Source organism: Barbus barbus (assembly GCF_936440315.1).
Source record: "Barbus barbus genome assembly, chromosome: 48".
Taxonomy (NCBI): domain Eukaryota; kingdom Metazoa; phylum Chordata; class Actinopteri; order Cypriniformes; family Cyprinidae; genus Barbus; species Barbus barbus.
The window spans coordinates 19,395,170-19,411,989 of record NC_136726.1 but is presented as its reverse complement, the minus strand read 5'-3'; the positions used below and the strand labels follow the sequence as shown (position 1 = coordinate 19,411,989).

Here is a 16,820-nt window from a genome sequence, read left to right as displayed (position 1 = left end):
CACAGAGACAGACAGACAGACACAGACACACACACACACACACACACAGGCACACACAGGCACACACACACACACAGACAGACACAGACACACACACACAGACACACACACAACAAAAGACTATTAAATCAAAATCTTGATATTTGTAATTAAATCTTTATTGTTTTTCTCAAAAGAAGTGTCCATAGTGAAAAAAAATATCTGCCCCCATTTTTCTAATAAACAAACTTTTGATTATTATGGCACCTAATGGTGAAGTCAAACCTGTCAACATCTGCTCAAAGTGTCATTACAGTAGGGCCCAAAATATAATTTCTAAAGCAAATTAAAAAAAACAAACAACAAACTGTTATAAATGACGATGAATCTAACAGCCTTACAAATTCTGACAGCAGCAAAATCTGTATAAAAACTAAATCTGATGTAGAAACAATTTAATCATTATTATTAGTAGCGTAGCAAAAGTTTATTAATTATTATAACATGCCAGAATCAAGTGGATAACACAAATATGGTTTGACACAATATAATAACATGTTGGCATAAATGTCTACAAATGAAAATGCAAAGTAAATTAAGCGAAAAGGAATGGAATTCTGAAGGACAAAAACCATCTTTAAGACTGAAGTGCTTTGGGCTTCCTGCTTGACCAGGTGAAAGAGACTGATATTGATATAAAACGCATTAGGAGTGCGCATTTATATGCGGAACGTAGAAACATGATCCGAAATCTATGGAAGATTTAAAATGATCCTTTGAGTAAAAACAATAAGCCCGTAAAAGAAGAAAAAAAATAAATCACTGATCAATTTCTAACAGGCTGAGTGTAAGTGTTGATGTATACAGTTCCTGTCATTTCCACTGGCCAGTTTACAACATCCAGCCAGTTTCAGTCATTTTATTTCAACAGTCCCTAATAACTTTTACTTGCAAAATACAATGTCTTCATAGAGTTTAAGTGTATATACCAATATTATGGACAAACTAGGTCACTATTTCTCTCTGAAAACCCTGTCTAATTAGCACAAACTTCTTGACTGGTCACAAAAAGTAGCCTGATGGGAATTTTCTTACTGTGCAAGTATATGAACGAGCAACGAGCACCCTCTAGTGTAAACCACGGACATCACTGCTGACGAGTAACAAGGTTTGGTTGCATACAGACGAGGAAGACACCCAGCCACCACATGTGTTCACATCCCCCCCAAACGATAAAGATACAAAGTAAGAAAATAAAGGTGAAGATTACACAGAAAATATACAGGTTACTAACTCAATCAGAGTAACGAGCAGCCGGATAGATGATTTCCCTTTGCAGCGTGATTTCTCTTGGTTTATAGGCGAGAGGTAAAGAGTGTAGAAAGGCCTCGGTTGAGTGTGTTTGCGCGTGGACGCCGCCTCACGCGATTGCTTTCGCCTCTGGCAAAAACGCCTCCCAGTATTTTATCAGCTAGAGGAGAGAGAGAGAGAGCAAAATATGAATTGTGTGTGTTTTAAACACAATTTTGGTAGATAAAATGATTAACAAGGTTTCTGTACCTGTTGTTGCGAGTTCAGCAGTGACTCCAGATATTTGATGATTTTTCTCTTAAAATCTCTAGCTTTCTCTTTCTGTTAGCAAAGAAATTAAAATGAATAGTTAAGTCTTTTTGAAGAGAAGAATGTTTTGTAGGAAAATTGAATTTGCTGAAAATGCATTCACCCTCAGGCCATCCAAAGATGTAGATGAGTTTGATCCTTCATCAGATTTGGAGAAATGTAGCATCACTCGCCTCTGCAGTGAATGGGTGCCGTCAGAATGAGAGTCCAAACAGCTGATAAAAACATCACAATAATCCACAAGTAACCAACACGACTCTAGTCCATCATTTAACATCTTGTAAAGCGAAAAACTGCATGTCTGTAAGAAACAAATCCATCAGTGAGATGTTTTCAACTTCAAACTGTTGCTTCTGGCTAAAATACTTGTCCATAATCCATAATAACGCTTCCTCCAGTGAAAAAGTCGATCTCCTGTTGTCCTCTCAGATCAAAATCCACCAACATATTTGTTAAGAACTGTTTTGAACTATTTTCTTTTTTTAAATGGTGCTTGATCGGTGTATACTTCTCTCCTGATTAAGAAGAGATTTTTTCACTGGAGGAACCAATGTTAAGGATTCATATTTTAGCTGGAAGCAAGAGTTTGAAGTTAAAACCATCTCAATGAAGGATTTGTTTCTTACAAACATGCAGTTTTTCACTTCACGAGACATTAACTGATGGACTGGAGTGGATTATTGTGATGTTTTTATCAGCTGTTTGGACTCTCATTCTGACGGCACCCATTCACTGCAGAGGATCCCCTGGTGAGCAAGTGATGTAATGCTAATTCTGATGAAGAAACAAACTCATCTACATCTTGGATGGCCTGAGGGTGAGTAAACGGTCAGCAAATTTTCATTTTTGGGTGAACGGTTACTTTAATGCTGATATTTAAATCAATGTAGAAATCAGGTCTCACATCAAAGCGGATGACTTCTTTCCGTACGGTGGCTGAGATTCTCTCAAATTCTCTCTCGTACTGCGTGACTTTTGCTTCCCACTGGAGGACGAGAATAAGAGATGGCTCATTATAAAGTGGAGTTGTTAAGGTTACAGATGTTATCGTTTATCTGTAGAACAGCAGTGAGTCTATAAAACCTCCACCAAACAAACAGAAGCATGTTTGCGCAGTTACCTCAGCAATCTCATCCTTGGCCTGCTGGAGTTTTTCAGGTTTGTTGGCCCACAGGAGTTTGGCCTCAGACTCTCTCTTCTTCTGCAGCATGTTCTCTGCGTCCTGCCAGCGCTGCCACGCTTTCATTCTCTGATCAAAACAACCCTGACAAACACAATATTATTATTATTAATAGGATGTATTAAGGATTGGAAGGTATGACTGAAATCTTATGGTGTTACAACAGGAACAAGATTCATAATTAAGATACATACAGATTTATATGCGAGAAATAATCATCATAATAATAAATATAATAATACTTTATTTTTTAATCATTTATTTTATTATAATTGTAGATATATTTCTCCAAGACTAAACATTTTAGCATCATGATACATGTTATGGATTTACATATTGGTTTATATTATTAATAATTATTTGTCAAATAAAATGTAATAATAAATAAATACATATAAACTGATTTATATTGCATTGCTAAAAATATTTTAAAAATTGTTAAAATTAGAATCTTCAACAACAACATTTTATACATACATACACATACATATATACATATAAAACACACACACATATTTGGACAATCCAGCTAAATCTTAAAAGACTCAAACAAACAACACAATAACTATGCTCTGAAGCAGTTTTCTTCTGTGTGTGTCTGTACCTTGACGGCTCCCAACAGCCGTATATAATCGGCCAGCAGCTCTGAGAAGGTGAAGAAGTCGTTGGCGGCCTGTTCCTGATGGAGCTGCTCGATTCGATCTTCCACCTCGGCCAGCTGAGACAGAGCTCGCGACAGAGCCGTGTTGTCCTCCGAGCTGCCCAACATCGCCACGCTCTTCGCAAACACAGCCGTGTTCCCAGACAACTCTGAATCACATTTTCATCATCCAATCAAGTTATGGTGGGTAAAATAAAGCCTTGTCCTAGTTTTTATCAATAAATATTGTGTTTCACTCATTACAGAGGTCACATTACAGAAATAAAATGGGTTGCACTACATTTAAAAAAAAAAAAAAAAAAAAAAATCCACATTTAGATGAAAATTTCAGCTAATTTTTAAAATCTGAAACTGACTGTTTGCACTTCTGACCTTTTCTGTGATTGACAAGCGATTCCACCATGATGTGAAGTTTCCGCATATGCTGTTCTTCATTTTCTACATCCTGGATTTTCTCGTCAAACCACTGAAACCAACACACACACAGAGATTTATATTCGGTTTCATTTTTAGGTTGTTTTTAAAGGGATAATTCACCCAAAAATGAATATTCTGTCATTAATTACTCACCCTCATGTTGTTCTAAACTTGTAAGACCATCGTTCATCTTCGGAACACAAATTAAGATATTTTGATGCATTCTGAGAGCTCTCTGACCCTCCCATAAACAGCAAGGATCCTTACACGATCAAGGTCCAGAAACGTAGTAAGGACATCGGTAAAATAATCCATGTGACATCAGGGGTTCAACCGTGATTTTACGAAGCTACGAGAATACTTTTTGTGCGCAAAGAGAAAAAATGACTTTATTCAACAATTAATTTCGTGGCACAGCTGACACAGAACAGCATACATTGTTTACGTATGTGATACTCTCCAAAATAGCGCCAGGGTGACATGGAGGAAACAAATTGTTGAATAAATTCGTCTTTTTTTTTTCTTTGCGCACAAAAGGTATTCTTGTAGCTTCGTAAAATTAAGGTTGAACCACTGATGTCACATGGAATATTTTAATGATGTCCTTACTACGTTTCTGAGCCTTGATCGTGGTAATTACATTGTGGCCTATGGAGGGTCAGAGAGCTCTCGGATTTCATCAAATATATCTTAATTTGTGTTCCGAAGATGAACGAAGGTCTTACGGGTTTGGAACGACATGAGGGTGAGTAATTAATGACACAATTTTTATTTTTGGGTGAACTCTCTCTTTAAGCCTCAACCTCTGTAAAGAGGAGATCAGTGTGGGTTAGACTTTCATGCTATTCCACTCACCACATCCTGTTCGTTCATCTTGATGGTCATCTTGCTCACAGCATCTGTGGCTTTGTTGAGCATTTTAAGAAAGCCGGCTCCACTCAGCGCCTGTGTGCTGACTGCTCTGGGTAACTAACACACACACACACACACACACACAACACACACCATTGAATTTTCATTACAAACAGCAAAGCTGATGTTTCTGCATGTAAGGAATAGACAGATAAACATTTGCAAGGCACTTCTCTTAGGAAAGGTTTATGCTAATGTTGAATTTTGCAGTTGAATGTGCTGAATAATTAAACATTTTATTTTTTAGGTCACTAAACAGAAGCTGTCTCACCTCCTCTTTCTCCAAAAACTCTCTCACTTCAGGATCCTGCAGTAGAGACGGGTGACTCACAACCCTCTGAAGATATCTGCAACAACACAAACAAGCCTCGCATTTTAAAGTAGTGACATAAATACAATAATAAATACTACAACTGACATTTAGATTACAGAAAAAAAATATTTTTTTCTGTTTAAAATTAAAATACATATTAATTACTACAATTATATAATTCAAAGTAATTTTTCTGTCTTCATTACAAATTAAATATATATTACAACTAAAATAGTATTACATTATATAATCCAATCTAAATAATCAATAACATTAGATTAGATAATAACAAAATATTATCAAATAATCTAATGTTAATTGTAATTAATATTTTATTGTATAAAGCACTATAAAAAAGGTAACTTGATTAAATATTATATAATTTAATTTTAATGAGGACAAAAAAATACATTCAATGTTTGTAGTAATTAATATCAATATGTATATAATACTTTACTTTTTATTTATTAATATTAATTACTATTAGCATTATATTATTCAATCTAAGTAATTTTTCTGTCCTCGTTATTGTGAAAAACATACAATGTTAGTAGTAATTAATGTTAATATTGTATTATCCAATCTACTTATTTTTCTCTGTCTACATTAATTAAAATATATGCATTAATATTAATTACTTCTACAATAGTATTTTTATATTATATTATATTATATTATCCAGCCTAAGTCATTTTTCAGTCCCAATTAAAATTAAAATCCTGTTTAGCAGCATTTTGATTTAATAGTTTTATAAGATTTCATTGGAGGCAGGGCAACTTAGCGCAATGTAATGAAAAGAGAAACCGAATGAGTGACAAAAAGTTCTGACATGCCACACTGTTGACAACTCTGGCTGATCAAGACAAAAAGTCAGAGAAGAATTAGGATTCAGCAATTTACTTCAGAGCACCTAGATAAGAACCAATGTCATCTTGAGTGACGAACCTCTCTAGAGCAGCTCTCCTCCGCTCCACAAACTCTGCTGACGATGGGTCCTCCTTCCCAACTTTTACTTTCGTCATACCTGTCAAATCCACGCACATTTATTCAGAATCAGCCACGTATTCACAATCAGATCAGATCTGATGCATTAGCAGAGCAAGTTCTTACCCAGAATGCTCTTCTCTGGTGGTGGAGGTACGATGTATCCATTCTGTGAGTGTTTCTCCGATAGCTTTTCATACAATCCCAGGAAATCACTGAAACGTCTGCGGACGGTAAACGTCTTGCTACGGAACATGGTTAACGACGTCTGGGAAACAATGAGAAAATGGTGAGATTTAGACTGTGTCATATTGTGTGTTAGTGTGAACAGGATGATTAAAGAGACTGAAAATCACCTGTGTTGAAACTTTGTAGGCCATATAAGCATTCATACCATCACCTGTGAGGAGAAGAGAGAAAATCAGCTCACATGAACAAAACTAATCCAATGAACCAAAATAAAACCATATCGTAAAACACATGTGCTGCTAATGTAAATGTTTAAATATTAGGGCTGGTTATACAAAAGTCACAGGTCTAGTCTCAAGTAGCTGAGATGCTTTATGATCCTGCTCTTTTGTCGTCAAAAGTCTTAACCGGCCAAAGCTGGTCTCCAAGATTTTTCTGGTTCGCTAGTTTTAGAAGAGCTGTCAGCTTTTCAGACTAAACCAGCTAAACACCTGTTTCTCCAGGCCACAAGACCAGGTTAAACCAGCAAACTAGTGTAAATAAGGCCCTTTGATCTCAGCAAGAGAGAAAATGCAGATGGAATCGAGAAATATTTATATAAACAACACATAAATATTCAAAATAAATCATTTGATAGAGCCCTATAAATGCAAAACAATTATAAATTATTAAAATTGTTCAAGTTTTATGAATTCGGTTGATTAAACATGATTTTGGTCATTAAAATGAAATCAAAACATTTAAATAAAAAAAAAAAAAAAGAAAACAGAATTTTGAAAAAGTAAACAGATTTCGAAAGGGCCCTAAAAATTTAATTTCTGTTATACTGTCAATAAACTGCCATTAAACTGTGTAAATTTCATGATTTCAATTAAGTAGACATGCTTTCTGATTACCAAAACTGAATTTAACCATTAAAAATGGAATCTAGAAAAATTTAAACTGAAAAAAAAAAAAGAATCCAGAAGAATTGTTGAAAAAAATAAAAATAAATAAATATATATATGCACACACACACAATATCTCACAGAAGTGAGTACACCCCTCACATTTTTGTAAATATTTTATTATATCTTTTCATGTGACAACACTGAAGAAATGACACTTTGCTACAATGTAAAGTAGTGAGTGTACAGCTTGTATAACAGTTTAAATTTGCTGTCCCCTCAAAATAACTCAACACACAGCCATTTAAACCGCTGGCCACAAAAGTGAGTACACCCCTAAGTGAAAATGTCCAAATTGTGCCCAAAGTGTCAATATTTTGTGTGGCCACCATTATTTTCCAGCACTTGCTTTAACCCTCTTGGGCATGTAGTTCACCAGAGCTTCACAGGTTGCCACTGGAGTCCTCTTCCACTCCTCCATGACGACATCACGGAGCTGGTGGATGTTAGAGACCTTGCGCTCCTCTACATTCTGTTTGAGGATGCCCCACAGATGCTCAATAGGGTTTAGGTCTGGAGAGATGCTTGGCCAGTCCATCACCTTCACCCTCAGCGTCTTTAGCAAGGCAGTGGTCGTCTTGGAGGTGTTTGGGGTCGTTATCATGTTGGAATACTGCCCTGCGGCCCAGTCTCTGCTTCAGTATGTCACAGTACATGTTGGCATTCATGGTTCCCTCAATGAACTGTAGCTCCCCAGTGCCGGCAGCACTCATGCAGGCCCAGACCATGACACTCCCACCACCATGCTTGACTGTAGGCAGGACACACTTGTCTTTGTACTCCTCACTTGGTTGCCGCCACACACGCTTGACACCATCTGAACCAAATAAGTCTATCTTAGTCTCATCAGACCACAGGACATGGTTCCAGTAATCCATGTCCTTAGTCTGCTTGTCTTCAGCAAACTGCTTGCGGGCTTTCTTGTGTATCATCTTTAGAAGAGGCTTCCTTCTGGGACGACAGCCATGCAGACCAATTTGATGCAGTGCGCGGCGTATGGTCTGAGCACTGACAGGCTGACCCCCCACCCCTTCAACCTCTGCAGCAATGGTGGCAGCACTGATACGTCTATTTCCTAAACACAACCTCTGGATATGACGCTGAGCACGTGCACTCAACTTCTTTGGTCGACCATGGCGAGGCCTGTTCTGAGTGGAACCTGTCCTGTTAAACCGCTGTATGGTCTTGGCCACTGTGCTGCAGCTCATTTTCAGGGTCTTGGCAATCTTCTTATAGTCTATGCCATCTTTATGTAGAGCAACAATTCTTTTTTCAGATCCTCAGAGATTTCTTTGCCATGAGGTGCCATGTTGAACTTCCAGTGACCAGTATGAGAGAGTGAGAGCGATAACACCAAATTTAACACACCTGCTCCCCATTCACACCTGAGACCTTGTAACACATGACACCAGGGAGAGAAAATGGCTAATTGGCCCCGATTTCACTTTTATGGCCAGCGGTTTAGACATTAATGGCTGTGTGTTGAGTTATTTTGAGGGGACAGCAAATTTACACTGTTATACAAGCTATACACACTACTTTACATTGTAGCAAAGTGTCATTTCTTCAGTGTTGTCACATGAAAAGATGTAATAAAATATTTACAAAAATGTGAGGGGTGTACTCACTTCTGTGAGATACTGTTTATATAATAAAACACGTTTCATAGGGTCCTGCATAAACAAAATGAAAAAAAAAAAAAAAAAAGATTTTACCATTGAACCACTCAAGATTTACATATTTAAATGTAACTTAACTTCAAAAGAACAAGATTTCTGGTTTTACTATAGGATCTACGCTAAACAGATTCTCCAAAGCAAATGTATTTCTGCAATTGTAACTAGATAATAATCAGCGTCTGCTGAATAACAAACAACCAAAACTCTTCGCATCTTCTCTATAGCTTTCTATAAAACCATAATGTCATAGCCAAACAGTCAGTAGTTGAGCAAACTGAAATACTACACATCCTCCCTTTAACATTTAGTGCTGATTTTAGACATTGCAGTAACACCATGCCTTTAAAAAAAAGGAGAAGAACAGGAAAAGAAAACTAGCTGGCACAGGGCAAAAAGAGGAAGCTCCAGACAGCCGTATCAGTGACTCAGATCCTTAATTAGAACAATTTCACCTCATAAGATAACAGTTTCCAGTTTTCTGCAAACGCAGCCAACTACTGGCTTTAAAAACTATTTTAAACAAATGTTTTATGAGCACGGTATTAATCCTCAAAAGCCTAAAAAAAAAAAAAAAGACATTAGAAAGTTAAACCCTGCTGTCACAGCAGAGGACGATCTTACCGACTTTCTCTGGATTTGTGACAGAAATGTTCAGATCAAACTTGTCCTCACTTTCCTCTTCCTCCAGCTTTATGTGAAAAAAGGAAACAGAAAAAAGAAATGGGAAATTTAACAAATATGGTTGATTCAGACTGCATTTGATTCTTTAAGTATATTTCAATCAATCTGGTGCGCAAGTGAATTTTAGATCAAACAATAAATAACGCATGAGTTTAAGACTGATTCATGAGTCTTTTCGACTGATTCATTAAAAATAATCAGAGTAAGAGAGTCAATGCATGTGAACTTGATCATTAAAGAAATCAAACATCATTCTGTTTCAGCATTATTTTTTTAAACAGCCAATTCCCAAGCTCTTTATAAGTTCAGGGAGTCACCTCCTCCAGGGTTTTGGCCGGAGCTTTGCTGGAGCTGCTGGCTACAGGTGCGGCAGGAGCCGATACTGACGGTTTCACAGCGTCTTTCTTCTTGCGGTCATTTAAAGGACTGTCCAGAGACAACTCCACTGTAGCTTCTGAGAAAAACAGTGGGAGAAAGTGTATTTTATGTATTCAATAAAACTAAAAAGATGGTGCAACACACACAGCATAGAGAACAAACACACACACACACACACACACACACACAAAATACATTCCATCAGCAACATAACGCAGGGTGAAAGGGTAAAGGTCACGGAGGAATTCCTTTTCCCCATCCTGAGTCAACGCTGAGAAAGCAAATTCATCATCCATCACTCAAAAGTGATGTGCATGCATTCCTGTTCATACAATATGTGCGCCAGTAAAAAGAGTCAGCAGGAAAAGGTTTTGTTGCAGAAAAAACACTAAGCCTGAAAACCCTACAGAAATTCAGTGCTATTTTATTATTACTTGTATACTATGATAGCACTTATTAACTTGAATAATTTTAATTTTAGGGTAAGTTTTAGTAATTTTGTGTAATGTGCTTTTGTCATCATCGTTAGCCTGTTTTAATTTTAGTACTTCAAATTAAACTTAAGTCAGTTAGCTACCAAAGCAAGATTCCTCATTTCTAGTTTTTAATTTTTTTCAGCTTTATTTAAATCAACAAAAACTATTAGTTAACAATAAAAACACTGGTTCAAATGTTTGTTTTGAACCTTTAATTGTGCCTCACCGAGTCCTAAAACATGAATCAAGGACTGATATCCCTGTGAAGGACTAAATGTTGTCTGGGAGCTTAAATCAAACATTTAAATGTATATATGACATTCAAATGTCTTGGAAAGGAGCATAAATAGGTTTATGCCAATGATGGCCAAAAATGCTGTTTAGGTAGGCAGCTCGCAAGGTTTCGAAAAACAAATTGCATGTGATGCCCAAAAATGCATATGGGAAGGTAGCCAAGTTTTGAAAAACAAATCTAAAAACGTCTAAAATGGTTTTGGTCTCTTAAGGTTTTGAGACTCAAATTGAACATCTGAATATTGTCTATGATGCTCAAAAAAGTTGTCTAGGTAGGCAGCACACTAGGTTTGGAAACAAAATGTTCAAGCGCACATACAATACCTAAAAATGTTGTCTAGGAAGGTAGCTATGTTTTTAAACAAACTGAACTGATGCACAAAAATGCTGTCTAGGTTAGCAACTCAGGGTTTCTAGTAGGGCTGAACGATTAATTGCATTTGCGATAATATTGCGATATGAAAAAACATGATTTTTCAACCGCAGAGGCTGCGATTACACTGTCACGTGACACGCGACTTGAAGATCGATCGGTGTATGACATCAAAGTACCGGCGAGAGAAAGCATAAAGAGACGTCCGCTCTCTTATAGCTCTCGAGGTACTTTCACACACACCGATCGCTTCAATTCGAACACATCTAAGCAGTCTTCAGAGGAAGCATCAAGATGGCACGCTACAGTGTTGCCAGGTCCGTGGTTTTCCACTAAAAACGTGATATTTAGCCCCTGGAGTGCGAATCTAACCAGGGGAACCCCTCCAAAAAAATGTGTATTTTACCCCTCAGAATGCAATTTTTACCGGCGGACTCCCTCGAAACACGATCGGGCTAGTTTTGAGCAGCAATTGGGTGGGTTTTGTTGTGAAAACCTGGCAACCCTAGCACGCGGAGTAACATTTCATTACTGAAGACTTTGACCTTACGATAATAGGCCTATATATATATATATATATATATATATATATATATATATATATATATATATATAATAAGGTTATATATATATTCTTATTTAAAGTCTGTCCAAAGTTAAGAGAGTGTTTAAAAAGTGCAATCCACGTTTACATATGTTTATTAGTGACTTTGAATTACCTAAATAGCGTGGTAGATCTGTTTTTATATCTACTTTAGTTTGTGTGATTTTTTACTGACTTTCATATTAATGTTTACACCAGGCTTATTTTTCAGTGCTTTATGTTGTCATAATTATTAGCCTACATGCTTACAAGGCTGGAAGTTCAACAAATCAGTCAATATACTACTATGCTTCTAGTTGTTAAATACAAATGTCATTCATATCAATTCATGCATCACCTAATTTCATCGTAACATATAGGCCTGGCTACAGAAAAGAATATTTATGTCTATCTAATGTCTAATCTATCTAACATTGTGTTGGTCATACTATACAATGATTTATTGCTTGTCTTTGTTGAATAATACAGAACATAAAGAGCTTTCAAAATAATTGCATATTAAAATCGCAATATTGGTATAAAAAACAAAACAAATTATTATTTTCCAAAATCATTCAGCCCTAGTTTCGAGACTCAAATTAAAGGAATAGTTCACCCAAAAATGAGAATTGTCATCATTTCCTGACCCACATGTAATTTCAAACCCAGAACACAAATTAAAGATAGTGTTAATGAAATCTGAGCGATTTCTGTCCCTCCATTCACAGTCTACACAACTACCACTTTGAAACTTCAAAAAGGTAATTAAAAGATCATAAAAACTAATCCATATGAATTGAGCACACATCAGTTATCTCAAACAGAAGCTCCATTAAAAATATCTTCATTTGTGTTGAACTAAATTATTACAGGTTTGGAATGTCATGAAGGTGAGTAAATGACAATTTTCATTTTTGGGTGGACAGTCGATGGACAGTAACAGTACATATGATGCTCAAAAATGCTGTTTATGTCCAGGACGGTTCAAGAGATGAAAATTAACCCCCTCATGATTTACTCCCCTTCAAGCCAACCTAGGTGTCTATGACTTTCTTCTTTCAGATGAATACAATCACAGTTATTTTAAAAAATGTCCTGGCTCTTCCAAGCTTTTTAAAGGCAGTGAATGGGGGTCGAGACCAAAAAAGCACATCCATCCATCATAAAAAGTGCTCCACATGGCTCCAGGGGGTTAATAAAGGCCTTCTGAAGCGAATCACTGCATTTGTGTAAGAAAATACCCATATTTGCAACTTTATAGACCAAAACCTCTAGCTTACGCTAGCAATCTAGCTATTCGTCTGAAAGAAGAAAGTCATATACACCTAGGATGGCTTGAAGGTGAGTAAATCATGGGGTAACATTCATTTTTAGTGAAATTGGAAGATGAAAAATGTTTGTTGATGAGCTTTTTTCCCCATGACTAAGATGAGACGAAGAAGGGGATGACTAAAATAATTTTTTTTTTTTAGTTAAATAAAAACTTTTCCAAAAACCTCTTTTTATTTTCATCAAAAAAAAGACAAAATGTTATTGCGGACTGCTCTACACGCCTCTACTACAAGCGCTTTCATGAGTGCCGCTGCCAGATATCACGAGTTCAAATCCCCAAATCAGAGCATCGCTGTTACAAGGATACATTTTCTGCCCAGTGTTTTGCAAATAATAAAAATCTAAAAAAATAATAATATTTTTCATCAGTTTAACCATTATACAGTATGACGAAAAGATTTCATTGACTATAATCTGACTAAAATGCTCACAGCCTACATTTCGTGGCTTAAACTTGACTAAACAGAAACAGGACAAGGTTGATAAAATATGATAACTAAAATGTATTTTTGAGTAAGACCAAGACTAAACTAAAAACGGCTGCCAAAATTAATACTGCTGTACGGTTAATTAATAATAATTTTATTATTAATTTTTAAAATTAAACCAAAATTTGAAACTAAAATTTGACCAAAACTAAATAGGATAAGGTTGACTAAATATGATAAAAACTAGGAGATTTAACACGGGACTAAAGGTCATTGCACACAGAGTCCGAAATTTTCACACAATAAATACAACCTCACGTTATATCAATCACGTTTACACAATGCCTCCGAAACTTTCGTCCATCATAAAAAAATGCATCCATAGCATGCATTTTGACAGGAAAATTTCGTACTCAGTGTGCAATGACCTTAAGACTAAAATTGAAAATAGCAAAATTAACACCAATTCGAACAGTCTCACATACCTACAATGCCCAAAAACTGCTGACTATATGTAGGCAGTTTATTAGGTTTCAGAAGTGCCACAGTTATGATCTGGTGTCACAGGTGAAATGTGTCGTACCTGAGAAGAGATCCTGCTCCTCAGAGTGAACCCCGTTGGCCCTGGAGCTGCTGCTGGCGGAGGGTTTCAGGGCAGGTGCCGTCAAGGCTTCCTCTGTGAACAGATCCGTGGGGTCGTCTTTAACCAGGGGCTTGACCTTCACGTGTGATTTCACCTCTGTGAAAACATCGACAGGTGGTCCTGAAGGCTGAGGCTTCTTCATCACAACTTTTGGTGGCTCCTCAAACAGATCCTCCTCATCGAACAGCTCCGCGCTTGCTGCTTTCTTGACGGAAGAGCTTTTGCTGCTGCCCTTTGGAGGGTCTTCGAAAATATCCTGCTGTCGGGCTGCGTTTTTGTGCACAGCCGGTTCACCAAGGACATCGGACTTTGGTGCTTCAACAGGCTCGTTTAAGAGATCTGGCATGGGATTTTGGCCCTCGGGTGAACTAATTACTTCGCTATCATCGTCCAGCGGATCGCTGAGCAGGTCGACGGCCTCATCGCTACTAGGTGAAGGGATCTTGGTGTCTACTTTCTTCTGGGGTTCAGAGTTAATGTTGCTAAGAGGATCGCTGAAGATGTCTTCTGGTAGCTCGTTGAAGATGTCTTTAGGAGATCTGGTTGAGTCCGGTGACGGAGAATCCATCTCTGAGATTGACTAGGAACAGCACAGAAATGATTATAGAGCTAATGTTGTAAAATTACTATAAATATATTTATTATGAGCTGAAACAAGATTAGATTGTATTCAACAGCCTGTGCAATACTTTTCCATCTGGCATGGAATTTAATTAAATACATTAAACATTTTTAGGCTGAATCTCAAAAAATATGCCTGGTTAAAGTTCACCACTAAATAGATAAAGGAATCTATTTTAATTTTTATTATTTTATTTGGCATTGAAAAGCAAGCATATGTTCCACCCAAATTCTTATTATTGTAACAGTAATTATATATTTATCAAGTTAGTATTTGGTATTTTATGTATTTGTGTGTCTCTACAACTGATGATTTAAAATAAACAACTAAATTAAATGTTTATTTTTAATGCTATTTAATGCTTTCACTATTGTGACAGTAATTTATCAGGTTATTACAGATATTTGTTATTTCATGTTGGTTTGCATTGAAAATTAGGCACATTTTCCCAAACCAAATTCTCATTATTATAACAGTAACTACACACAGTATTTAATTTGTAAATATTTAGAATATTAGTATTTGTTATTTTTATGTATTTGTACAATTGGTGATTTAAAAATTAAATAAAGTTTATTTTTTGTATTGAAAATTAGGCACATTATCCCAACCAAAATCTCATTACTGTAACAGAATTACATGATTTAAATTGTAAAATATTTATCATGTTAGTATTTGTTATGCATTTCTGAATTTGTACAATTGGCTGAATGAATGAATTAATAAATAAACCTATTTTAGCACTATGCTTGCATTAAGAACATTTTCCACCCAAATGTTTATTACTGTAACAGTAATTATACATTATATAATTTGTCAAATATTTAGCATTTTAGTGTTTATTATTTTATGCATTTGTACAATTGGTGGTTTAAAATATATCAATAGAAGTGATTTATGAAAATCATCCAAAGCGTCTTCTAAAAATCCTTAAAGGGCAATCCGCCAGGGTTAAGTGCTTCAGCTCATGAATCAACCCACGCTGGGTTCAAACCTTCAACCTTCCAGTTACCAGATCTTTAACCACCAATCCACCCTCACAAACATCAACTGTACATTCCTTCCCACACAGCAAAATCTTCCAAAGCTTGCTATGGGAAAAAAGGCATTGAGATGTTCACTCACATGATCACACCATCAGTACTTTGACCTGAGAAGACTGGAATTATTACACTAGGTAAATATTGACTCATTCATTAGAGACAGATCTGCCTTCCCAGTACTCATATTTTAGTTATTTTAGTTTTGCTCTGCATGCATGCACATATGCATATTTTACACGTATAAAAATCTCTTAACTACAGTCTGTTGGGTGGTTTTGCTTAAACAAGTTAATGTACCGCCACACTTCCTTTATTAGACATAACATGTTGATTTTACACACACTCTCTAATAGTTTGGAAAACTGGGTCACACTCCTTCTGATATTATTTACTGAACAACAAGAGTCCTTCAAGAAGTTAAGCATGTCACATGCAGGCCTAAACTCAGATCTATTTAACCCTGCGGAAGGACCAAATCTGAGGAGATGATGAAAAAGGGGTCTTTATTAAATCATTACGCAAATATGATTGCATTAAACTCCGTGTAAAGCAGCAGAGCTGAAGAAGAAGAACAGGCAGATCTGAGGGTGTCAGAGAAGTGAATGTGATCGGTCTTCTTCTCTCTCTGTCGGTGTGTGTGACGTAAACAGCTTTAGCTTTATAAACGCGTTTAATTCCGTTACTCACCGTTCCTGTGAACGCATCCGCGCCCTCGTCGCTGTCCTCCAGCAGCTCGGGCTCCTCTGAGTCCGGGAAAGGCGGAGGACTGCGCTCCGAGCTGGCCGCCATCTTCAGCTCCACACACACTCACACACGGAAAAACTTTATTTTACAAGCGGAGAGAGAGAGCGAGAGAGAGAGAGAGAGAGAGAGAGAGAGAGAGAGAAGCAGCGACGCCTGGTGGTCAAGAGGGGCGGGGTTTGCTCCTACGCCTACAAGACCACTCCCAAAGTATTGCAAAATAATATTTTATTTATACACTTTGATAATTGTTTTTAATAAAACACGCTTGAGTTCAGTCGTTATGGAGATCTATATTTTTACACGAAGAAAATATGTAAAAAAAAAATAGGCAGTTGAGGAAGT

At 36.7% G+C, this 16,820-nt stretch overlaps 1 protein-coding gene across 1 annotated transcript; it reads right to left on the bottom strand.

Annotated features, from left to right (window-relative positions):
- Positions 1 to 140: 140 nt before the first annotated feature.
- On the bottom strand, positions 141 to 16,820 carry snx1a (sorting nexin 1a). Its single transcript, XM_079412603.1, has 15 exons — positions 16,422 to 16,820; positions 14,010 to 14,649; positions 9,880 to 10,016; positions 9,503 to 9,569; positions 6,423 to 6,466; positions 6,193 to 6,334; positions 6,028 to 6,106; positions 5,041 to 5,116; positions 4,713 to 4,826; positions 3,813 to 3,906; positions 3,384 to 3,589; positions 2,720 to 2,863; positions 2,504 to 2,584; positions 1,540 to 1,611; positions 141 to 1,450 (listed from the first exon to the last, which is right to left on the bottom strand). Exons 1-15 carry the CDS (start codon positions 16,521 to 16,523, stop codon positions 1,400 to 1,402), a joined length of 2,049 nt encoding a protein of 682 aa, XP_079268729.1. The 5' UTR covers positions 16,524 to 16,820; the 3' UTR covers positions 141 to 1,399.

Excerpts from the sequence above, each read along its gene's own strand:
- snx1a (XM_079412603.1), bottom strand. The coding sequence starts at position 16,523 with ATGGCGGCCAGCTCGGAGCGCAGTCCTCCGCCTTTCCCGGACTCAGAG. Across the intron at positions 6,107-6,192 it reads ACCAGAGAAGAGCATTCTGG|GTATGACGAAAGTAAAAGTT; the intron begins GTAAGAACTTGC and ends TGGATTTGACAG. Across the intron at positions 4,827-5,040 it reads AGTTTTTGGAGAAAGAGGAG|TTACCCAGAGCAGTCAGCAC; the intron begins GTGAGACAGCTT and ends TGTGTGTGTTAG.